The 23,843-nt window shown below is 34.5% G+C and overlaps 1 protein-coding gene and 1 long non-coding RNA gene across 7 annotated transcripts; one reads left to right on the top strand and one right to left on the bottom strand.

Annotated features, from left to right (window-relative positions):
• Positions 1-343: 343 nt before the first annotated feature.
• Positions 344-1,531, bottom strand: hbae4 (hemoglobin alpha embryonic-4). The gene is given in 3 exon segments (NM_001082834.1): positions 344-563; positions 677-881; positions 1,214-1,531. Coding segments are annotated over 3 exon segments (426 nt in total). The 5' UTR covers positions 1,306-1,531; the 3' UTR covers positions 344-434.
• Positions 984-23,510, top strand: LOC110438937 (uncharacterized). Of its 6 annotated transcripts, XR_015504059.1 has the most exons (5): positions 984-1,094; positions 3,281-3,371; positions 17,151-17,334; positions 17,432-17,484; positions 21,444-23,510. It is a non-coding gene; the product is annotated as an uncharacterized LOC110438937 (long non-coding RNA). The 6 variants fall into 6 exon arrangements; XR_015504060.1 differs by lacking the exons at positions 17,151-17,334; positions 17,432-17,484 and adding an exon at positions 5,150-5,305; XR_015504055.1 differs by lacking the exons at positions 17,151-17,334; positions 17,432-17,484.
• Positions 23,511-23,843: the final 333 nt, after the last annotated feature.

Raw genomic sequence — 23,843 nt, 5'->3', positions numbered from 1 at the left:
AAAATAAAAGTTATTTTAGTTTCTTGAAAAATAGTATGACGGACAAAAATTAAACTGATATAACGGATTATCTGTATCTTAAAAGTATATCCATACAATATGGCGTATAAAAATATTTAAAACTAGGCTATTTATTTTAAGCATTTTAAATGCAGGTTCTCTTAAACAGAAAGAGATACCCCTATGCTACACAACACAGCAATCTCGTTTAAAAAGGGTATAGGCTTGGCTAATTTATTAATCAATAAATATATTAAACACAATAATCCCACAGAGGGCGCTAACGGATATACATTTTTTATTGAACATTTTGCAATCCATGCAGAAAGATAAAACAAAGACATGAGTATTTATCAGTTTATTTAATAAGCTAGCATATACATTGATAAAGATAATATCTGGCAGAACCATTCCGTCCTTCCTCTGAGGGCTCTTCATCGGAACTTCTCGGCTAGAACAGCTGAGAATGCCGACAGAAACTTGTCTATCGCCGCGTGCACCACTGGAGTGAAGTCGTCACCCATTCTGCAGGCTAACGTCACAAGGATGCAATGATTGAAAAGCTGGAGAGAAGAAAGTCTAGCGTCAGTGAGTTAATTAAAACCACCACCACAATAGAGCAACAACAAAGAATACGTAAGTGTACTGGACAATTTTATTGGACAGACATAAAGACCTTGAAGTTTGTAGGATGTATTCGCAGTTGGTAGGCATGGAACCTGCTAAGTGGTGCCAACGTTGTAGTAAGTGTGCTTATGTTCTTCGCACCCTCGGCCAGAGCCTCGACGATTTTCTTTCCGTGGGAGCGCAAATGCTCTGAATTAGCGCTGATATTTAGATGAGAGAAGTATGTCTTTGTTTTGGGGAACGTTGTGAACATCCTGTAAAGTCACATTAACAAGAGTGAAAACAAGGTTAAGAAGACATGTTAAAGCACGAGACCCCTGACAGGTGGGCTACTACAGTAAACTATCTCCTCCCTCTCTTTTGCCTACGTCATCCTCACTCATCCTGGGCATATGCCAAATATGACAACACCATCAACCATTGACTTTTGATATTCAGAAAAATTAACGGCGAGCTATCAAGGATAGGTAAGTCTGACTTAAAATAGCTTAATTCACATGGTTTAGCCTTATCAGTTGTAAAAACGCTTTGTTTATAGGAATAGCTGATTATTATCATGAGCTTAATTTGGTCTATGACAGCATACCTTAAAAGAGCTTCAGATCCAATTTCTTCCGCCACTGGAGTCATTTTGTCCCATATTTCTGCAATCAGCTCTTTTTCGGCACTCGAGAGCATTATTATGCAGTTAAATATTGCTAAAATATAGCTTATTGATCTACTACCAAACACAGCTGAATAAATAGGTTAAATTAAATTAGCTTCAGTTAAAAACACGCAAATAGATCGACGACTTGGCCGCATAATTAACCATAAACTCGATAAATAGTGCAAAAACAGAAGAGAGCGGTTAACCGAACTGTTGTCGTTCCCGTCGGTCGCTCTCTTCACCTCACCGGTCAATGAGTTCATCACGTGACTGTTAAAACTGCGCAACTTTAGCCTGTTCTGCGTCATACTACAGGAGTCTGGGTTATCATTCGGGGATTCCTACTTTTTGTGATTGATTTTTTAAAAAGACTAAGTATAGCTTGATAAAATGAAAACCAAACAAGTTTTTATCACCATAAAAAAAGATTTATAATTTAACTTCTGTTGCTTTTAAATCAACAGCTATGTTGGTCAAGCTCCAGTACATTTTATAAATGAACTTCAAGCAGACAATCCTAACCATAAATGTGCCCATTTATGATGTATTCATATACATCCACGTTGTATTATTTGAGAAATAATAATCATCTTTTTTATTTTTTCCATAGTTTGTCTCTCCCTCTCTCAGTGCTGAATTAATGATAATTGTTGAGTTGATTTTTTGTTTAGTATATGATTTTAGTATTGTTTAGATATTCTAATGAGTCATGAGACCATAATATTCAAAAGAAACTCCAGACACACCTAATCACTGTTACCCTGATTAAGGCAGTTGTTTGCCAAAACACGTAGGCACAGTTTTAAGGAATATCCATGTCAATAAAGGATTTTTATTTATTTTTTCCACATTTTTTTTTTTTGAGTGCCATGGACTGATTTTTGCTGTTTATTCTGATAAATGCCTTACTCAAAGAGCACAATACATTTTTAAGCTACCCACTTTTTGTTTGATTTTGGATTTTTTTCCTTACATAATATATATGTTTAAGTAGATTTTCAGAATTAAATTCTGTCTCTTTTTTAACAATGCAACCCAACATGAGATGTATTTTACAATGACTTTAGTATATTTTTTTTATGGAGCAAAAAGTGTTTGGTGGCCTTGACAAAAAATAATTTGATCCTGCCATTTAATCCTAATTTCTATGAAATCAATTTACTTGTTTTGCAGTTTAATAAAGGTTTAGATGGTTTTCTAATGTACAAGTTCTATCCTCTTAAATAATCTCTTTTTTTCTAAAAACATCCTTTGATATTTGAAGAATCTCTTTATTACTTTATTTTTATTGCAAAAAAGGTTTTCTATATGTATTTAACTTTTTAAAAATAGCGTAATTGTTTTATAATCAATTCACTTAAATTTGTAGACAAAAATAGGTTAACTTAATAAATTTGTGTTGGGACAACATGAAGGAATTGTGTGTAACCTAGCAAAATTTTAAACAGTGTACTCATTAAACATCCAAACAAACTTATGAAAATACAACAAAATTGAAAAGGTAAAAATGTTATCGTCTGCTTTATCTAGGCAATTTTATGCCAAGTTATGGTCCAAAATAAAAAATACAAATTAAAAAAATATATCTAAAATGAAAAAATACATATACAGCAAAGTAAGATTATAAACAAACACGAATGAAATTAAAGGACTCTCTTGTTTGCAGCTATGATGAGCATGTACTTCAGTGATAGGGATGGGTGCTGGCACTGGCTCTGATAAACCCTCCTATCAGTGACTCAAGCTGTGGTCTGTGAGAGGGTGTAAGCAGAAGAGCAGTGTAATCACCCGTGTCAGCATTGCCCTGCCCTCCTGCTGGCACACGTTACACATGACTCAGCTAAAACTCAACCATTGCCTTTATTTAATCCACTTCCTAATTAATGTGCTGTCTGATCAGGTCCATTCTTAGAGATTATGTGTGTTACCTACATATTGATTGGTTTATTGAATTAATTATTTGCTGTTGTTGTATTTTTAAATGATGTTTGTATTTTTTAATAGCGTATGATTGTAATATCGTCCTCAAGGGTCGACCTCAAGTGCGATAGCATTATCATCATGTTGTGTTAATTAAACACCAACTGGCAAAAGGGTAAGGCATTATTTTGATCCCATTTAGACATTTTGTTAATTATAATCAATTTTGGAACTATTTATGTTAACTAACTCGTCACATTTTACAATAAGCTTTTATTAGTTAATTTATTGCTGTTTAAAAAATATTTTTTAGTTGAATCAAGTGAACTTTTCTAGTCATCTCAACTTACTTCAGTCAATCTGACAACAGGTATTATTATATATAAGAATATATATAAGATTATACCTGACTAACCTATTGAAATACATAAGTTAAAGTAGCATAAAAACATTTGCTGTAATGACTTTTTCATATATTTAACATAAATTGAACTAATAAACAACACATTTTAGTTCAACATTGACCAATGCATTATTAAAATGTGAATTCATGTTTGTTAACATTAGTTAATGCACTGATGTGAGTTAACATGAACTAACGATGAACCACTGTATTGTCATTAACTAACATTTAAAAACGTTAATAAATACTGTAATAAATGTATTGTTCACCGTTCGTTCATGTTAGTAATCACATTAACGTATACAACCTTTTTGTAGTGTTACCTTAGTATCTATATATCAATTATTTTAATAACTATAATTAATTGTGTATGTTAATCAAGTCAGTGTATTCATCTATCCTCAAAGTCTGATTTTGCTGAATTAGCTGACATTTTGTTATAAATTTGCTTATACAGTCAATATGCTGTCTAAAGGATTAATGTTATTTATTTATTTATTTATTTATTTATTTATTTATTTATTTATTTATTTATTTATTTATTTATTTATTTATTTATTTATTTATTTATTTGTATTTTTGTCTTTATTTTATTTTAAATGTTATTTATTTTTATTTTTTATTTTTTATAATTCATTCACATTAAAATTAATGTTTTTATCATGTTAAAAGAAAAATAAATCTTGGCATTGCCTTTTTGCCTTGTTTGTGAACTATTTGCTTTATTATAAAAGTTTAAAAAGTAAATCAGTGACAAAAAACACATAAAAGTTGGTTTTGAATAAAATATAGAGAAAAAAAGTCATGCTTGCCTTTCCAAGACGAGTGACAGAAATGAAGATTTTACAACAAGCATGTTTATGCAAAAAACAGGCAAGCTGGAAATGATGAGGCTGACAGAAAAACAGAAAAGTATAATTTAGAAAACAGCTCTGCAGATGTTTTGCTTTGACACTGTCCTCTGTATAACCCTGTGTCCTTAAAAGACATTTTCAAATGAAAGTCTAATCATCTTAAAAAACATGAAATAAAACTTTATTTAAAATATGTATGAACATTTTAAGAATATAACGAGTTATGTGAATATTTCTAAAATATATTATAAAATATATTAAACATATATTATTATATTTGAAGAGTTTTTATTTTATTTTATTTTGTTTTAATATAAAAAACACATTTTATATACCATGTTGCAGTTGTTTTTACATATTTGGTAGAATTATTAGACTTTAAATTATTAAGTATTTTTATTAATCACATTTAAACATAAAAAAAATTCACAAATGTTATAAATTATTTTGAATCTTTTTTCATTAAACAATTCTGATATAAAATGTGTCACTACAACTGTTTTGAACACTGATATTTAGAATAACTATTTAATAAGCACCAAATCAGCATATTTAATGACTCCTGAAAGATCACGGGACACAGACGACTGGAATGTTGACTGATAGAAATTCAGCTTTGCCATCACATCATATTATTTCTAATATATTAAAACAGAATCTGTCACTTTAAATTATCATAATATTCACACGGGGCAGCACAGTGGCGCAGTGGGTTGTGCTCTCGCCTCACTGCAAGAAGGTCGTCAGCTCGAGCCTCGGCTGGGTCAGTTGGCATTTCTATGTGGAGTTTGCATGTTCTCCCCATGTTCGTGTGGGTGCTCCGGTTTCCCCCACAAGTCCAATGCGGCACAGGTGAATCGTCAGTAGTTTATGTGTGTGAATGAGAGTGTATGGGTGTTTCACAGTGATGGGTTACAGCTGGAAGAGCATCCGCTGCATAAAACATATGCTGGACAAGTTGGCAGTTCATTCTGCTGTGGCGACCCCAGATTAATAAAGGGACTAAGCTGACAAGAAAATGAATGAATGAATGAATGAATGAATGAACGAACGAACGAACGAATATTCACACATCAGTATCACAATATTTCAGTTTTCACTGCATTTTTAATGCTGGTAAGCATTGACTAAAAACATTTTACAAACAATAAACTTTTGTATGGCAGGGTAATTGTTTATAAAAGATCACTTTTACAGTTTTTCACATTTGCTTTGTCACATTTTTTGAAACAGTCTAAACATTCCCTAAACTGTGAGTGCAAATCTCTAAACTGTTTGCTGGAATTTCAGAACTTTATTGCATGTCTGCAATATGTAGTTACTCCCCCAAAACATTTAATTCATGCATCAAAACCTAGTTTCTGTGTCAGTAATTTGGCCAAGGCCACCAAAACATAAAGTGTAATTGTCATAATGTGAGCCACACTATATAAAAATATAAAAAATATATATGAACATTTGTATTTATACAGTAAACTACTTTGTGTACAAATGTATTACAGTTTTTCTCAGTGGCTTTGGTGCATTTCTCACAACACAATTTACATTTGCAAAACAGTTAATGCATTTCTCAAAACAATTTGTACAAACTGCAAAATATAGCTGATAACCTGCAAAATTGTGTCACTTGCTCAAAATGGATAGCTCAATCCTCAAAAGTAAATATTGATGTCAATAAAAGTTTCTGTGTCATCAAGATGAAAAGTCCTGACACCATTGTTTATGACGATAGCCAAATGGCTTTGTCATGTTCTCAGTATGACAGTTTAGTCTGTACATTTTTTTCCAATGCAAAAAAGTTAGATATTGGTGACACTTTCTGAAAATGCTCAAGACAGCACTATATATAATTTGCACAGCCATGTGAAAATTCACAGCATTGTGCAAAATAATAAATACACCCTTATTTACAACAAACATAAACTCCCTTAGGGTGGAGCTGTGCACAACAGTAAACAGTATTGCAGTACATACTGGAGCTGAACCATAACATACACATGTCTGTAAAACATTCATGAAATTGTTCAATTTAGAAGACATTTTCATGAATTTTTTTCATATTTAAATTTAGCTTGACAAATTTTGATTTAATGACTCAAGATGTTTGTATGTAATGACTCAAGTAATGAAATGAGGACTATTCGTTTTTATATGGAATGACGATTCAGCATTCACAAGTTTAGTTAATTTTGACATAAGCGAATGATAATGTTATAAAACAGCAGCGAGTTTTATGAAAGCAATTGATGCATGTTCAAAAGCATTTGCAATTTGCTGGAAGGAATGAGAAACTGCTACTATTATGTGCAAAAATGACTAATTGTTTTGAGAAATGCTTTAACTGTTGTGCAAATGTAAATAGTGTTGTGAGAAATTCACCAAAGCCATTGAGAAAAAAAAAGGAAGTGCAATCCTGCCCATCCAATTACTGTTTCGTATAGTTCATATTTTTTTTATTACCAGAGATTATGCAAATTGTATTGAAATTACAGGTCATTTACCAAATCAGCAGACATTACAAACAATGTCAATATCAGATATTTATGGTGTAAACATGTACGTATACAAATGTTTGACCATTGAATAAACAGTTTTGAGTGTGATGATGGCACACACAATGAAAAATTATTGAGGAGTTCTGAGGTGTGTTATCAGTTTTGATCAACAAGCTATATGCAATTCATTTTAGTCCAAACTACAGAAAATTGTACTGTTTGCACACATGTGCCAAAGCATTTGTAATTTGCTTAAAGCAATAAGAAATGCCATTCTGTTGTGATCAATAACTAATTGTTTAAAGATCTAAACTTGTTGTTTTGAAGAAATTTAATTCGAGAATTGAGACAAAGCAATTGGGAAAAAACTAATAGTTAAACGCTTTTCTACCACTTTTCTGTTGTGCATAACATCCACTAGATGGCAACAGCGCAACAAAAGCAAACGTATGGAACAAATGATTCACAAACCAGATATAGCTACTTAACGTGGGTAGCCTTTTATTTATAAGCAAAAATTTGCATTTCTACTGCCAATATATGTACTCACCCGTTTATTAAAATCTCTGTTTTCCAAACAATTACGAGTAGGCTATGTGTGCATATCAAAAGCACAGCCCTTTGTATCTTGTTTGCTTGTGAGATAAATCCCAGAGAGTAAATGCCAGTTAAGCGTTGGCGGAAGTGTCATTCGTCTCTTTAAAAGAATTAAAGTAAAGCAAACAGGATTAAAGATTAATTTTTTCCCCTTCTTCAATCCTCTTGATGTGTTGTTTGCTTGAGCTCTCACTGGTAAATCACACATGCCCACCCACGATGTCTACCCTTCGCCTGCCAATACTCAGACGTGTTATAGAGGCTATTATGACTGGATTGCTCACTAATAGATATTCATTGCCGTTTACATTAGATTAGAAGATTTAGAAAAGCTCGTGGGCTTCTATGAAGTCTGTAATAATGGGGAACGGGGAGAGAAGCATTGTGAAACATCACAACTTTTAAGAAACTAAATTTGAGAGCGCTACTTGAAATTCTACCTAACAGACGCAATACATCATGTGCGCATCTGTCAACATGACCATCTATTTGTCCACCTCTTAGGCCATGTCATGTCTTCTGATCCCGTGAAAGCCCCCATGAGAGCCTTTAAACATCAATCTTTCCGTGACAGCAGCTCATCCTCTCTCTCGGGACAAAAGTCGCAAGTGTTCAAAGACCGCAACCGACAGCCATTGTAGATTGGAGCTCTATGAATGACGACATCTGTGAGCTTATCTGTAGGCTTATAAGAAGCATGTGCAGGTCATTTTTAGTTTTAAATGTGTTGTATTTTATTTGGGGTCAGTAAATGTAGGTTACATTAACTAGTATTTTATACAAAGGAATACTGTTTCAAATCCTTTGAACTATATTTTCACAAAAGTGTCCAAAAAGTTTTCATATGAATATTATAAGAAATATGAGTTAGTAAATAGAAATATTTTCTGTGACTGGTGTTTAAAAAAAAAAAAAAAATTACAGGTATAACTTCCCCCTCAGTGCTGGGTTGTAGCTAAAAGGGCATCCACTGCATAAAACATAAGCTTGAGTAATTGTCGGTTCATTCCACTATGGTGACTCCTGATAAATCAGGAACTAACTTGAAAGACAGTGAGTAAATGAGTGAGGGAGCAAATAACATTTAAAAGTGGAAAACAGTTGTTTTGAATAGTAATAGGCTAAAAAGGGTATAGGCCAAATATATTTAAGTTCCCCCAAAACTGAAAATTCTGTATGTCATCATTTACTCACCATTTTCTTGTCATAAACCTTCTTGAAATAGCTTTTTTTTCTGTTGAAGAAAATATTTTGGAAGCTGGTAACCCCTGACTTTTATAGTATTTGCTTTTCCTATGGAAGTCAGTGTTTAGCATTTTCTGACTTTCTTCAAAATATGTTCTTTTGTGTTAAAAAAACACTCAATAGGTAAGAAATAACGAGAGTTTAAAATTATTTGGGGGCATTGATATTTATTGTGTGTTATTTCCAATAGTAAATATCTATAAATGCCTGATAAAAGTTAAATAAAATCAAATATATTTCTATATATATAACCTATTAAAAAAAAATACATTTAAAATTTGACATGACGATGGCGCAATAGGTAGCACATTCACCTCACAGCAAAAAGGTCGCTGGTTTGAGCCCTGGCTGGGCCAGTTGGCATTTCTCTATGGAGTTTGCATGTTCTCCCCCTTGTTCTTGTGGGTTTTCTCCAGGTGCTCCGGTTTCCTCCACAGTTCAAAGACATGAGCTATAGATGAATTGGGAAAGCTAAATTGTCCGTAGTGTATTTGTGTGGGGAGCGTGTATAGGTGTTTTCCAGTACTGGGTTGCACCTGGAAGGGTATTCGCTGTGTAAAATATGCTGGATAAGTCGGCGGTTCATTCCACTGTGGCAACCCCTGGTAAATAAAGGGACTAAGCCAAAGGAAAATGAAACGAAATTATATTTGACAAATGTTTTATGAAAGAAATGCTAAAAGACTGACTGTAATATCCAGTAATGCAAACTACTCCATTTAAGATTTTAAAATTGGAATTTAATATATATTTTTTACAGTAAGTGATTGCTAATGCAATTCCTTACTGAATGTGGTTTGACAAGAATGGTTTTATAGTATTGATAATTACCTACAAAGAAATGCTAGCAAATGTGTGCATATTTTAAAATATAATTTGAAAATAATTGCAAACGATTAAATGGGCACTATCATAGAATAAACATGAGTATACTTTGTTGAATTAAAGTGTGTAGTGTGAAAATTTGAACATACACTAATGGTCAAAAGTTTGTATTTTTTTAAATAAAATTATTCTGTTCATCAAGGCAGCATTTATTAAACGTAAAATAAAAATAGTTAAATTGTTAAATACTTATTTACAAAAAATATTTACTATTTATTGTTTCTCGTGAAATTATTATTCCAGTCATTATTGCTTTTAATATATTATTAATATAAATAATATCAATAAAAAATAAATAATAATTATAATTATTAGAGTGATTTCTGAAGGATCATGTGACTCTGAAGACTGGAATAATGGAGCTCAAAATCATCTTTAAAATCACCAGAATAAATTATTTAATTAAATTCTAAACTGCTTTTGAACAGTTATTTTATAGTACAATAAAATGTCATGTTACAATTTGCACTATATTTTTGATAAAATAAATGCAACTTTGGTGAGCACGTGAGCAGGAGAAGCTTATTTTAAAACATTTGAAAAACAGACTAACCCCAAACTTTTGACTCGTAGTATACATCTGCCATCATGTTATCATTGCAAATAAAGGTCTGTTGAGGCACTGAAAAAATCCTAAATCCTTTTCCATTAAGAAAATGTAAAAGTCTTTTCATTCCACAATAGGCTGTTTATAGTGCAAAGTTAATTAAATGATTATTTTGTTGACTGTGAGGTTATTTGAGGAACCAGAAATGGTTTTTGTGTGACCACATCCAATTTTAAAGACGTGGACTTACTGTGAAGTTTTCATGCTTACAAGAGCACTAGATTTGTAAACTATTTGTTACACCACATTTGGAATTTACATTTGTAAATTATAGGTGATATATGCATAATAGGGCGAGGCAGTGGCGCAGTAGGTAGTGCTGTCGCCTCACAGCAAGAAGGTCGCTGGGTTGCTGGTTCAAACCTCGGCTCAGTTGGCGTTTCTGTGTGGAGTTTGCATGTTCTCCCTGCCTTCGCGTGGGTTTCTTTCAGGTGCTCCGGTTTCCCCCACAGTCCAAAGACATGCAGTACAGGTGAATTGGGTAGGCTAAATTGTCCGTAGTGTATGAGTGTGTGTGAATGTATGTGTGGATGTTTCCCAGAGAAGGGTTGTGGCTGGAAGGGCATCTGCTGCGTAAAAAAAACTTGCTGGATAAGTTGCTGGTTCATTCCACTGTGGCGACCCCGGATTAATAAAGGGACTAAGCTGACAAGAAAATGAATGAATGAATATGCATAATATACAGTTTAGGTGTTAATTGCATACATAATAGGGCTGCATAATATATTGTTTCAGCATCAACGTCGCAATGTGATCATTTACATTAGTCACATCGCAGAATGTAATCGCAGGATAATGCAATGTTAGATTTTTCCAATCTCGTGCAGCCTTAATTTAAAAGGTTCAATAATTAGCCATTTGCACTTCAACATAAAAGGCAAATGGCTTTTGGATTTACTGTGCATATTAGACAGTTAAAAAAAGTTAAAAGGAAACCTAATTTACCTAATTGCAACCTTTTGCAGTACAAGTGGACTTTAGAATGAGTGACCAAATGAAACCCTTGAAAATGACAAACGTAAACAAAGGAGTGTCCTAAACTGCAATGTATTCTCAATGTATTCTATTATACATCTACATAATGTATTAGAGTCTGATAATAGCATAGATATACCCGTAAATCTATATGATGATTTGTTAGCTAAAGTATGATACATTGCTTCACTTTGGTTTACATTGGATCTTGTATATAATATCTGTATTCTCTAGACTGTCCAAAATGCTGACAAACGACCTCAGCAATAAATATTGTAAGTCACCAGGGATCTGGAAGTCTCCTATGAACTGTATGTCAATGTATAGTTAGAGACAAGCAGTGGATTTACTGTCTGCACTGCTGTTTGGATAAAAACATCAGTAGTAGCCCTGTCTAAGAAAAGAGAAAGCGCTCTTGTTACTGTCTTGTCTGTTAACCATCAATGATGTACAGTTTTTCTTAGTCACTTTGGTACACTTCTCAGACCAAACTGAAATTAGCAAAACAGTAAATGCATTTCTCAATACAGTGTGTACAAATAGCAAAACACCATGGGTTACCATGCAGCAAAAGCCAGTCTCTTGCTCAAAATTCTTAGTTCATCTCTCAAAACTAAATTTCATGCCAATGAATGTGTCTGTGCCATCAGAATGACAAATCCTTGTGTCATTGTGTACGGATAAGACAGTCAAATTACTTTGTCATGTTGTCTATACATAGTGTACTGTTTTTGCTGTTTGTACTGTAATTTGTTGACATAACATGTCATCGGAACACAGAAAGAAAAAGACAGCACTGCATAGCACAAAGAAGAAACAAAAGTAGAAATGTGACCATAGGACAACCTCCTTTGAGATGCACCTTCATTAGAATAAGTCAAGATTCACTTGGAAGAAATTTGGCAGTTATAGACAGATTTAGAAAAAAAAGTCTTATGGAAATGTAAAGAAAATGCACAATGATAAAGTATTTTGACAACTTGTTCAGCCAATTTGCATGTAAAGACTTCTGCCATGAACAAAGGATTAAATGTTGTGGGGGGTGAGACTATTCAGACAGAGACCATTATAATGCATTTTGATCAACTTGACATAAGCAATTGATATTCTAGGAAACATCAGAGAACTCAAAATAATCATTTACATTTATGAACAAAAGCATTTGCAACTTGCTCAAAAGGATGAGAAACTGCTTTTTTGATGTGCACAAGTGACACGATGATGTGAGGATTGAACAGGTAGTTTGGAGAATTTCAATTCTGATTTGAGAAATGGACTAAAGTAACTGAGAAAACTCCTACTTTTGCTTTCAGTTCCAAATGAGTAATTTGTGTGTGTTTTTATGTAGCTATACAAAATTATATAATGTAACTACAGCAGTTTCCCAGTTTCTTTCAGTTTTTTTTAGCAGCTGTGGCCTAATGGTTAGAAGACTGAATCCTCCGAGCCATCTTTCCTCTTATGTCAAACACTGCAGTCTTTATGGGATTCACATTGGACAACCCACCATCGAATCACCAATCAGGTTCTCTGCAAATCAAACCAAACAACAAAAAACATAGTCCCAGCCTGTGATCTAAATGATTCACTCTCTTTTACCCTTAATACTATGGCTGAGGTGACAGCCTTGAGCAAGACACCAAACCCCTAGCTTCACAATGTGTGTGTGTGTATGTGAGCCACTTTAATTAATGCTAAATGTAAATAATCCTTTTAAAATTCTAATTAGACACAAAATAATTACTATTTGTGGATGAGACAAAAACAACCCAGCCTCAATTTAATTACACACCCTTATATACATTTCTGGAGAGTGCCAAATGCATCCCAGAAGCTACGTTTTTTTTTGCAGTTTTTGTTTTTCGCGAATCTGCCATAGGCCACTGTTTAAACTTTTTAAGGTCTCAAATTTCTCTCAAGAGTGTCATTTGCGCATGCTGTTCTCATGTAAATCTACCAATGGCCACTGTCGATGGACTGACTGACCAACTGTCTAGCTCTCCACCCACCCCTTTCCCTAAACCCGTTTGTTTTAAAAAGCACTGATTGACCAGCACCCACCCACTTTCCTAAACCCATCCGACAGTGTTTTTAAACAATCTGTCTGTCCTTATTGCCTTATTGATTTTTCTCATGTTTACAGATTTTACTAAATTCTCACCCTGTCATTTACTCATTTATTTTTTTGGCTTTTGTTTTTGTCTTACCTGGTTTTTGGAACCGTTTTTCGCCACACTCAAACCGCGTTGTCTCAGTCAACTTTGCTCTGTGTCTCAAATCCCCTGACTAATATGCGGCAAACCACTGGACAAACTGGTAACAATGTAAAAGCCGCCCACACAGAGGTAAACGGTCAGATGGTTAGTGCAAAAAGGAACAGCATCATACTGCATGTTTTAAAGATGAAAGGCAGCTACTCAAAATGAGCCTATGTTGCAACAAAACATGCAGCAATATACATAGAGTAAAAATACAATAGATCAGATCCCAAATTTAGCTTTATTTAGCTTTGACAAAGCATACAAGATGGCACATTTGATTCTAGAACACCTTTAACATTAAAGTTACAAAAAGGCATTTTTTTTTACACTGGTGCCATACAAGACCTATTTTACTTTCCATTAAGAACCCTAAAGGTAACTTTTTCAAAATGTTTTTTTTGTTGTTGTTGGTTTAAGGGACATTTTAAGAATCTAAAGGATGTTTTTTTACTATAAAGATCCTTTTGTGGAAAAGTTTCCATGTATGAGAAGAACCAACAATGTTAATAAAGAACCTATTGGTATGCCTTTATTTTGATGGTTTCTTTAAAAAAATATTGTTAATTACAAGTTACAATACAACTACACGACAACTTTAGAGTAGACTGTTAAGGTTTGTGTCAGTGTAAGTTGACATTTACTTGCAAAGTTTCTTAGAGTCAGGAGAAAGTTGCAACATAGGCTCATTGTGAAAATGTAGCTATATACATTTCTGTGTATGGCTGCATTTCAGCTGTGGGGCTGTATGATGCCATTCCTTTTAACACTTACCAGCTGACCCTCTGTTTGGAAAGCTTTCCCGCTGTTACCAGTTTGTCTAGTTAGCTTGCCATGTATGCCAGCAGACTTGAGATGCAAAAGGAGTTGAACATCACAATGGGGCTCGAGTCCAGCAAAGAATGGTTCCAGAAAGCACGTAAGACAAGAACAGAAGCCAAAAATAAAAATAAACAAGTAAATAAAAGTCTTTTGAAAACACTATTGGTTGGGTTTAGGGGAGGAGAAGGGTGGGTTTGTCGATAGGTCAGTCAGTCAGTCAAAAATGGGTACACAGTGGTCTCTGGTGGTTTTTGCAAAAACAAAAACATCAAGAAAAAAAAAGTAGCTCCTGAGACATATTTGGCACTCTCCGGAAGTATAGCGGTACATTTCAGAATGAGCCTGGGTTGGAAATTATGGGACCATTGAGGGTAAAAAAAGGGTGTAAGGGACCATCAAAATAAAGCGATTATAAACATATTTTATAAGTATTTTGTATCATTTAAGAGCTTTAAGGTGCATTCGACTTGAACCATGGCTTTATTAATTCGGGGTTGCCACAGTAGAATGAACCGCCAACTTATTCAGGATGTTTTTATTACGCAGCCGCAACCCATCTCTGGGAAAGATCTACACACACACTTATTCACACTCATACACAATGGACAATTTAGCCTACCCCATTCACCTGTACCGTATGTCTTTGGATTGTGGGGGAAACCGAAGCACCCGGAAGAAACCCACATGAAAGCAGGGAGACCATGCAAACTCTACACAGAAACGCTAACTGACCCAGCTGAGGCTTGAACCAGCAACCTTCTTGCTGTGATGCAACAGAATTACCTACTGTGCCACTGCATCGCCCCATCATCATAACTTATTTATTTATAACAACAAAAGATTTACTGTACAAATTAAACAGAATAGTCTAATATTCTGTTATATTCAGAATAGCCTAATATAATAGAATAAGGGCAAACGACAGGGTGATATAAAGAAAAATGAATAGACGTAATAAATACGAAGCAATAAGCACAAATTTTGGGAGTTTAAATATCCCTCTTTAGGCTAATACTTCTTGTTTAAATACTCTAAAAACGTTTACATTTATTTACATTTATAGATATGTTAATTTGAATATATAGATACATTAAAAACCAAAACAAGGTGTTTTGATTAAGTCTTAAACAATGATTAAGGTTATTTTGGATAATGAAAGCATTTTCAAAAGAGCAAAAAGATTGAACAAAATGGCATTCCTGAAATAAGTGAGCTAAACTTTAAGTAGAAGTTTCCTAGAAAGAGCAGGCACATCAATGTCACCTTTAAAACTTGTACATTAACGGCTAGACAGGAAACAAATATATATTTTATCATCGTATAAATCATTTCATAATTATTCAATAAAATAGTTCTTTAACTTAATTAGTTAAGAAACCTTTAGGGTGTCAGGATCAGTGATCCTATTTATTTGGATCAAATATTACCTTTTTTTTGCTAAAACAGAAGAAATTTTGAAAGATGTGAGAGGCGTCTGGCTGCAGACTTGATGCAGTGCAATCTGAGCTACATAGAATGCACCCCTAAAGCTGCGGTCAAACTAGAGTTTGATAATGCAAAATTCTGTTGTGTGGAGCTGCGAAAAGGGGCGGGATTAAACAAGCTTATTAGACATTTAAAAAAGTAAGCGATTGCTCCATGTTTTAAATTTCTGTCCAGAGAGGTCATGTTTTGATCCTCGATTGATCTCACACAGTCAAATGATGTGATTTCGCAGGTCAGAGTTCACCAAGCTTGAACTTTGCACAGCAGCAACCTGTGAAACTTAATGCATGAGCTCGCGTTTCTGGTCTGATGCATTTGCGTGCGTATGAATGGAAGTCTATGGGAGGAAAGGCCCAGTGTGACCGCAGCTTAACCCCTCACGCTGACATCACTGGCTCCATTATGCACATGCCACACCCTCGGCTCGTCCCTGCAGTCCCAATCACTACTCTCCCTCACCATCCACCACACACCACACCGTGAACTATCACCCTGATTACTGATCACCTGCACCCCCAATCACCCATGCACTATAAAGACTCACCTCCATTCACTCACCGGCTAAAATTGGAGTCTGATGGTTCTCTTCATTGGCTAACCTGGTTCCTCTTGTACCATTCTGTGGATGCAAACACACCTGTCTAAGAGAAGTGTCTAAAGCTATGTTGGTGTATTATTGAAGATCTGATACTTACCGTTTAAATTGTGTTTGAGTTCGCTCTCCCTCTGCTACACCACTTACCTGCTTCATCTCTCAGCATTTGTTGCGTTGCACAAATAAATACCATTGAAGATTTATCCATCTTTGTCTTCTTTGTGTGACCATGACAGCACATTAGGACGACACTGAATATGTGAGATTTATAATCTCAGTTAATAGCAACCACTGATTTCTCCAATAGGAAAAAACAACACTGAAATCAATGACTAGTTGTCAAACTTTTTCCTTTTGGGTTCAGCAGTAGAAATTTACATAAGTGGAAATGGAGTGAATATTATTGAGTGAACCATTCCTTTAAGCCAATTCCAATAATGTCCTTCTTTCTGTCAGAATTTTGACTTTTTTTCCCTCTAGTTTTGATTATAAACAGATGATGGACCACAAGACGTGACGTGATATGACCACAGAAGATTAATGGTTATAACTACTGACACATTTTTCAGTAATATTTTATTGAGGGAGAGCAGTTTTTCACTCAGGCTGCCCAAATAAAAAAGACTCTTTTTTATAGCTACATTATAGGAAACAAGCAGGTCTCACAGTTAACTCTCTGAGAGTATGGACATGTCATCATGTGGAGGACTACTGTAAACTATACTCCCTTCAGGCCCCCGTAAACTAGAAGGTTAGGATGGGAACACAAGAGAGCAGAAGCAGAGTGATTCTGTGAACGGGTGCCAGCTGTGCTTCCTGCTCTGGGCCTCTGCAGAGGAACACAAATCTTTGAAGTGGTCACAGCGTGAAGGTAAACAGAAGAACCTGAAGAGAAGAAGTACGAGAGTGTTTAAAAAGTAAGACTCATAGAGGAGCCTGTTCGCTAAAATAATAAGAAAACAATTTAAAACCATTACTAAGAGAATTTTAAGTTACTATTGTTTTGAATATCAGGGATTCAAGTTACAAAGAGGCTTGAAGTTGACATTTGGGCTAACAGCATAACTGTGAGTTTGACATTTCTTTATGCAATAGTAAAGGGTAACGAGTAGGGTTTGTTGAACTTTGATGCCAACTTGACACAGCACTTGAGTTAGAATGTCGCTAACACTGTTTTAGCATGCTGTGAGCATGTTTCTAACATAAGTTAGCTTTAAAGATTTAGTTAATATGAGTTCTCTATTTTTACTTTGCTATATACTTCTAAACAAAGATTGCTGAACAACATGATAGCATGCTAACACCACTGAATTGGTGAATACATCTAATGCCTTAAATCATGTGAAAACTTTCATGAATGTGACAGATTACATGTGATATGGATTTTGTAAACACATTCCAGAAAGATATAAAAAATAGTGATAATCAGATGACACTTTTGCAATAGTAAATAAGTTTTTCCAATAGTGTCTGGCTGCAGACTTACACAAGCTCGCTATTTTTCATTGATATGTCTAATTTTACTACTTGAATTGTTTTTGGTCTATACTGTAAAAAAAAAATCTGTTGATAAATAGTTTCCATATTTTGTGTTTTCTCTTTATTTAATGTTGTAAATTGCATTATGGGATGGTTATCTCTGCTCTGTCAACTTTTGATATTCAAAATCTCAACAACTATTAAAATGTATATAAAATTAACTTTTAAAGGTTGTCAGAATAAGTATATAAGTATATATGTATATAAGTATATAAGTATATATGTAAATAAATACATGAATCACACAATACATAAAACTGCTAAACTATGGATATTTTTACCACGTAAAAACATATTTTTACAGTGTTAAAATAGTGTACAGTGAATGGATGGATGAATGAATGAATGGACAGACAGACAGACAGACAGACAGACAGACAGACAGACAGACAGACAGACAGACAGACAGACAGACAGACAGACAGACAGACAGACAGATAGATAGATAGATAGATAGATAGATAGATAGATAGATAGATCATATTAGCTCAAAACTTATATACTCAGAATAAATGACCAAAGATGAGTAATCTAGTATACAAACTACAATTTTCATCTTGTAATGTATAATTAGTAACCGACAAAAAATTGTAAGTAATCTATGCAGCACATAAGCCAAATGCATGAATATTAAATATATTCAAACTGTAGAGTGTACTTTTTTATACCCAATTAAGTATGTTCTTATTTAAATGTAGTATATAATACAATTGTTGATGATTAAACATATGCCACATGGTGTATTCAGTATTACACAGTCCACCCAAAGGAGCCATAATGTCTGCAGAAACTTGAAAATGAATCTCACTTACAGATTTTGTGCTGTCATGATTGATCTGAAGAAGGTGAAAGGAGCAAGAGCAGAAACTCAAATTATTCCAAGGTTTTCTGTGGCAGATGTGAGCTTTGAAAATCAAAAGAATGAAATCATGATCTATTTTATTTTTTGATGATCCGAACAAAATCAGGCCTTTGTTATAGTAAAAAGAAGGCATTGATATTTTGCTATGTGGTTTACAAAAACATCTGCCTGTTTTAACTTTAATTCTACTTTTTTATTAAGAATACTTCAATTTTAATGTGCTACCAAATCATTTAGCATTTATTTTTAATGCATCTTTAGTGTTCATCAGAAAATAAGAAATTATTTAAAACCACTTACGAGTGAATCAAATTTGTAATTTTTTCAACACTAATGGGCCCAAAGTATGCCAAGAAAAATTATTATTAAGTGTGGGTTATTTGAGTTAATGTTGCTTTTCTATCAGCTCGAACCAGTCTGGCCATTCTCCTCTGACCTCTGACCTTAACAAAGCTTTTGCAATCACAGATCTGATGCTCACTGGATATATTCTCTTTTATCGGACCATTCCCTGTAAACCCTCGAGATGGTTGTTCATGTAATTGCCAGTAGATCAGCAGTTCTGAAGTATTAAGCCAGCCCCTCTGGTACCAACAACCATGCCACGTTAAAAATCATTTAAATTACTTTTCCTCCCCATTCTGATGCAGCAGATCTTATTGTCCATGTTTTCATGCCTAAATGCATTGAGTTGCTGCCATGTGATTGGCTGATTAGAAATATTGTTAACGAGCAGTTGCACAGGTGTACCTCATAAAGTGATTGAAGTGTGGTGTGAAATAAAAATGATTGAAATACTGATAAACCAGTTTACATTTAATATTAGACAACTGTTCTTTAAAAGAAATGTTAAACAATTGACAAACTATTTCGCATTTTGCTAAAATTTAACCCTTGGATTTGATAATATGGTTTAAATGATTTCTGCTTCTGGTGTACCGAATTTTGATTCCATCACAAGGACTTTTCGCAGTCCTGTCCAGAAAAAACTACTACGACACACCATTATCCCCCCATTATACCAACACAATATATGTTTAAAAAATCGACCATAACAGGAGGAATAATGTCTTCTGTGGCTAGAGCTTTCTGTAGTGACTATTAAATCAAAATCACCACAAATCGCCATGGACAGTGAAGTATATGTGTAGTATGTCACTATGGACAGTACAGTATATAAAACTGCAACGGCTGCCAAACCTCTCCATGCATATTAATAGTATACTGTAGTGTTTAGAAGGAGCCTGTCATCAGCTGGGATATACTGCTGAGATTTGCTTCACCTCAACATCATGGTTCAGAGGTCAATGTCACAACCTGACATCCTTTACACAAATGTATGAGCAGGGGCGAAATGGCCATAGTGATCACCGGGACATTTTACCCGGACATTCCATCCCCCAAACTGTAATGTCTGCATTACAATTTGCGTTATCTATTTATTGATCAAGTTTGGGAGCATATACTGTATATCACAATCACTTCATTCTCAATCCTGAACTGCAGTAACATGCTGGTGAAAGAGCAATTGGAAGAAGCGTAATCTCTGGCAAGGCCAACATGAGCAACAGGATTACCATCAAGAATAGCTATTTTCATTGATGATATTTTGTAGTTTTTGTTTTGTATAGTGTTAACATAAGAAATATGAAATATACTTTACAGTAATTGGACAATCAAGATTGCACTTTGCATATAATACATTTTAAAACAAATAAATGTACTGTATGAACACAATATGTTATATTGTGTGTACAGTATAACAATATATACAATATATGTTCATATACATTTTTTTTCTATCTGCTAATGACTCTTCTTAATAAATTTCAGATATTTTAAAACTTTAATTTCCAACAAGACTATCATGGTGAAAAAAAAAAAACAACTAACCATTTTGAGCTGTGGACACAATGTTTTAGTGACTTGGACCAAATTACTGACACAACAGGTTTTGAAGCATGGAGTAACAACTGAATTGTTTTATGTTCAATCCACTTAAAATAATAAAAACTAATAAGTTAACTTAATTTCTTCATATTTTCCCAACAAAAATCACAACATTTTTACAGTGTACTCTGATAAGATTTATTTTGCATGCAGTTAATTATATTCAACAGAATATCTAAAAAAGATCATCAAAGTAAGCATAACCAACTTGAATAATCCACAAGACTTCCTAGTTAGCTATACTGACCCATAATTTTGTTGAATGACCAGCAAACAAGCTAAAATAGCACCAAGCCATAATTTAAACCCTAACGATAAGCATTTTTCACAAAAATTTGATGCTTAGTTAAATTATTCTGTAAAAAATGAAGTTAAAGGATTTTTAAAACCAAATCTTTATCTGCATTGCCTAAAATAATTGCCTAAAAATCAGATTCTGTACATCTGTTTTACTACTTTGTTGTCTTGTTTAGTTTCCCCTACTCCAAAAGCTCTTCATGAAAAATTTCTGACCTTAAAGTTAATGAACTAGAGACTAGATATTGTCCCCCTAAGCTATTGCTAGTTCAGGTCCCAGGCTGTCTTTATTTGCCACTAATAAACAGAGTTTGTGAGAAGCTATGGAAGCACTTACTCCCTTGACGTGTAATCATTTCCGTTCTCCTTTCTGTTTAGCCTGGAGAAGTGGAGCAGCGGAGATTGCCAGTACTGGTTAAGCGGGATGCAGACACAGAAGCCACAAAAACAACATTTAACCTCAAATCTCTAATACACTGTGACAGATGACTGACAATAAAGAGGAACAGACTCAGTGGCTTATGTATAAGCTATAACAATGTCACAAAATAAACTGAAGCACATGTGTCTGACAATTCAGTTTTAAACATGCGCTTCACTGTTGCTTTGTGAATAGGCACTCTTGGAGGACTTTAGATCTCTTACTGATCTGCCATATCTCCAGAGTTTCGGGTGTTGGCCTCATTTACATTTAAGTCCACGATGTTTAAAAAAAAAACACTGGCTGTCACAACTAATTTTTAATACCATTACTCATTTGCAACTGAAATTTAACATGCACAAGTTCACCTTTCTATTCAGTGGTAATTTAAATTGGCTTGCTGTCCTCTGAGAAGTCTCAATCCTAAGGCTCAACTTGAATTGAACACCGGCAGTATTAGAAAGAGAATGGAATAGAATGGAAGTGCATAGTGACTAATGCTAGAGGCTGTGCTCTTTAGCATGCTTTTTTTTTAAAGCACCAATTTCCCATACTTGACATGTCCGTTTGAATCCCACTTTAGAGCAGTAGAAGTAGACCAAGAGGGGTTACATTACAGTTAAAGTTGGAGTTAAAGTTTAGTGGTTGAATGTGATAGAAGCCAGCTATGGTGCTATACGTCTTTAATCTTTTTGTTAGTTCAGCAACTTCCATGCTGTAGACGCATATTTGAGTGCTGTAAAAGTAGAACCAGGGAATTTATGTTGGTGCCGTGACCCACATGAGAGTGAGGTTTAGTGGGGTGAGTGTAACAGAGGCCATGCAGCTACAGTAGTATACACTTTGGAAGTAAACCTTATTTTGACTGTGGAAGTGTGGGAAAACTCTTTAAATTTAGTTGTTTTTAGTGAGCCAAACTAAAGACCCATTTGAATCTCGAATGGTAATTTGGTGATTTGAATGGGAGTGAGGTTTAGAGAGGTGAGTGTAGCATAGGCAAGCTGATCTGTTGGTAAACCTAACTCCCTTGGCTTCAAGAGGCACAAACTGACAGCAGGGTTACAGTGTTTAGTGTTTTTGCTAATGTGTCAGGCTTCCATGCTGGAGACACCTTAAGTTCAGCTTGGAGTGGTGGGAGCAGAAATGGATGGTTTATATTAATGCTGTGACTTGGATGTGAGTAAAGTTTGTTAAGGTAACTTAGTATGAGCTTTGCAGGTAAACTTCACTGTCCTGGTCTACAGAGGTGCACCTTTGACAGACACTAAGGGCTACAGGCGTTAGCTCAGCCTACCTGCTGGAAATAATCTATTTGAGTCTTGCTTGAAATGGCATGAGCAGATCCATAGGGGTAATGCATGGTCTCACGACCCAGATGGGAGTATGATTTAGTGGATAAGTACTAAAAAGGCAGACTCATAATAGCTTTGCAGGAAAACCTCACTCCCCTGGTCTCTGAAGACACTAATTATTGATGGTAGGGGCTACAGTCTTTATTGTTCTTTTGTTAGAAAACTCTACACATCATGCTTTGAGGGGTTCAAATAGATGGGTGGCAATGACCCTATGAACTGATGGGAGTGAGCTTTGAGAGTAAACCCCTGATCATTTGTCCCAGCTAACAATTTTAGGCTAGGTAAAATTTGCTCTGAATTTATAAAAAACACATGTTTTAAATGTTCTTAGAATGTTTTTTTTTTCAGATCAGAAATTAAATTACTTATTCTCTTAGCAGATCACTATCTGTCAGGTCACAAGCATGATATCTATTAACTATTATTTATTTTTATGATGACGTTAAGAAAACACTCTGAAAATATCACGTTATTGTCACAACCTTTCCCCCATGTGTTCTTGTTTTCATCATGTGGCCATCCCCATGTGCTCCTTTGTTCTAGTTCCCACCATGTCATTATGTTCATCACCTTCACCTGTGTTCATGCCCTGTGTGTAGTCATTGTCATCATGTTCCTGTGTATTTAGTTATCCATGTAAGTAATTGTTAATAAATCTGCATTTTTTGATCCTGTGCTTTTCTGTAGTAAACCCAGTAAATCCGTAAATTCTGTAGTAAATCCAATTATAAGGACAAATGGAGAACGTTGTTCTAAGAACTTTTTCTTCCAACATAATGAGAACATTCATCAAGCATAAATAAAAGAAACAGAAATCTTTTCCAACAACATGAGAGTATGAAGTACATGTAACATCTTAAAGATGTTCAACAATAACATGAGAACCTTGAAGTACACATAATGTCCTAAAGATGTTCCAAGAATGTTGTTCTAAAAAAGTTTTTCTATCAACCCTACAAGAATGTCCCTAAAACTTTGTTTGAATAATGTTACATGGTAACA

Source organism: Danio rerio, chromosome 12 (assembly GCF_052040795.2).
Source record: "Danio rerio strain M-AB ecotype USA chromosome 12, GRCz13ab, whole genome shotgun sequence".
NCBI classification, from domain to species: Eukaryota; Metazoa; Chordata; class Actinopteri; order Cypriniformes; family Danionidae; genus Danio; species Danio rerio.
The sequence above is the reverse complement of the archived record's forward strand: the minus strand, read 5'-3'. Positions and strand labels throughout refer to the sequence as shown.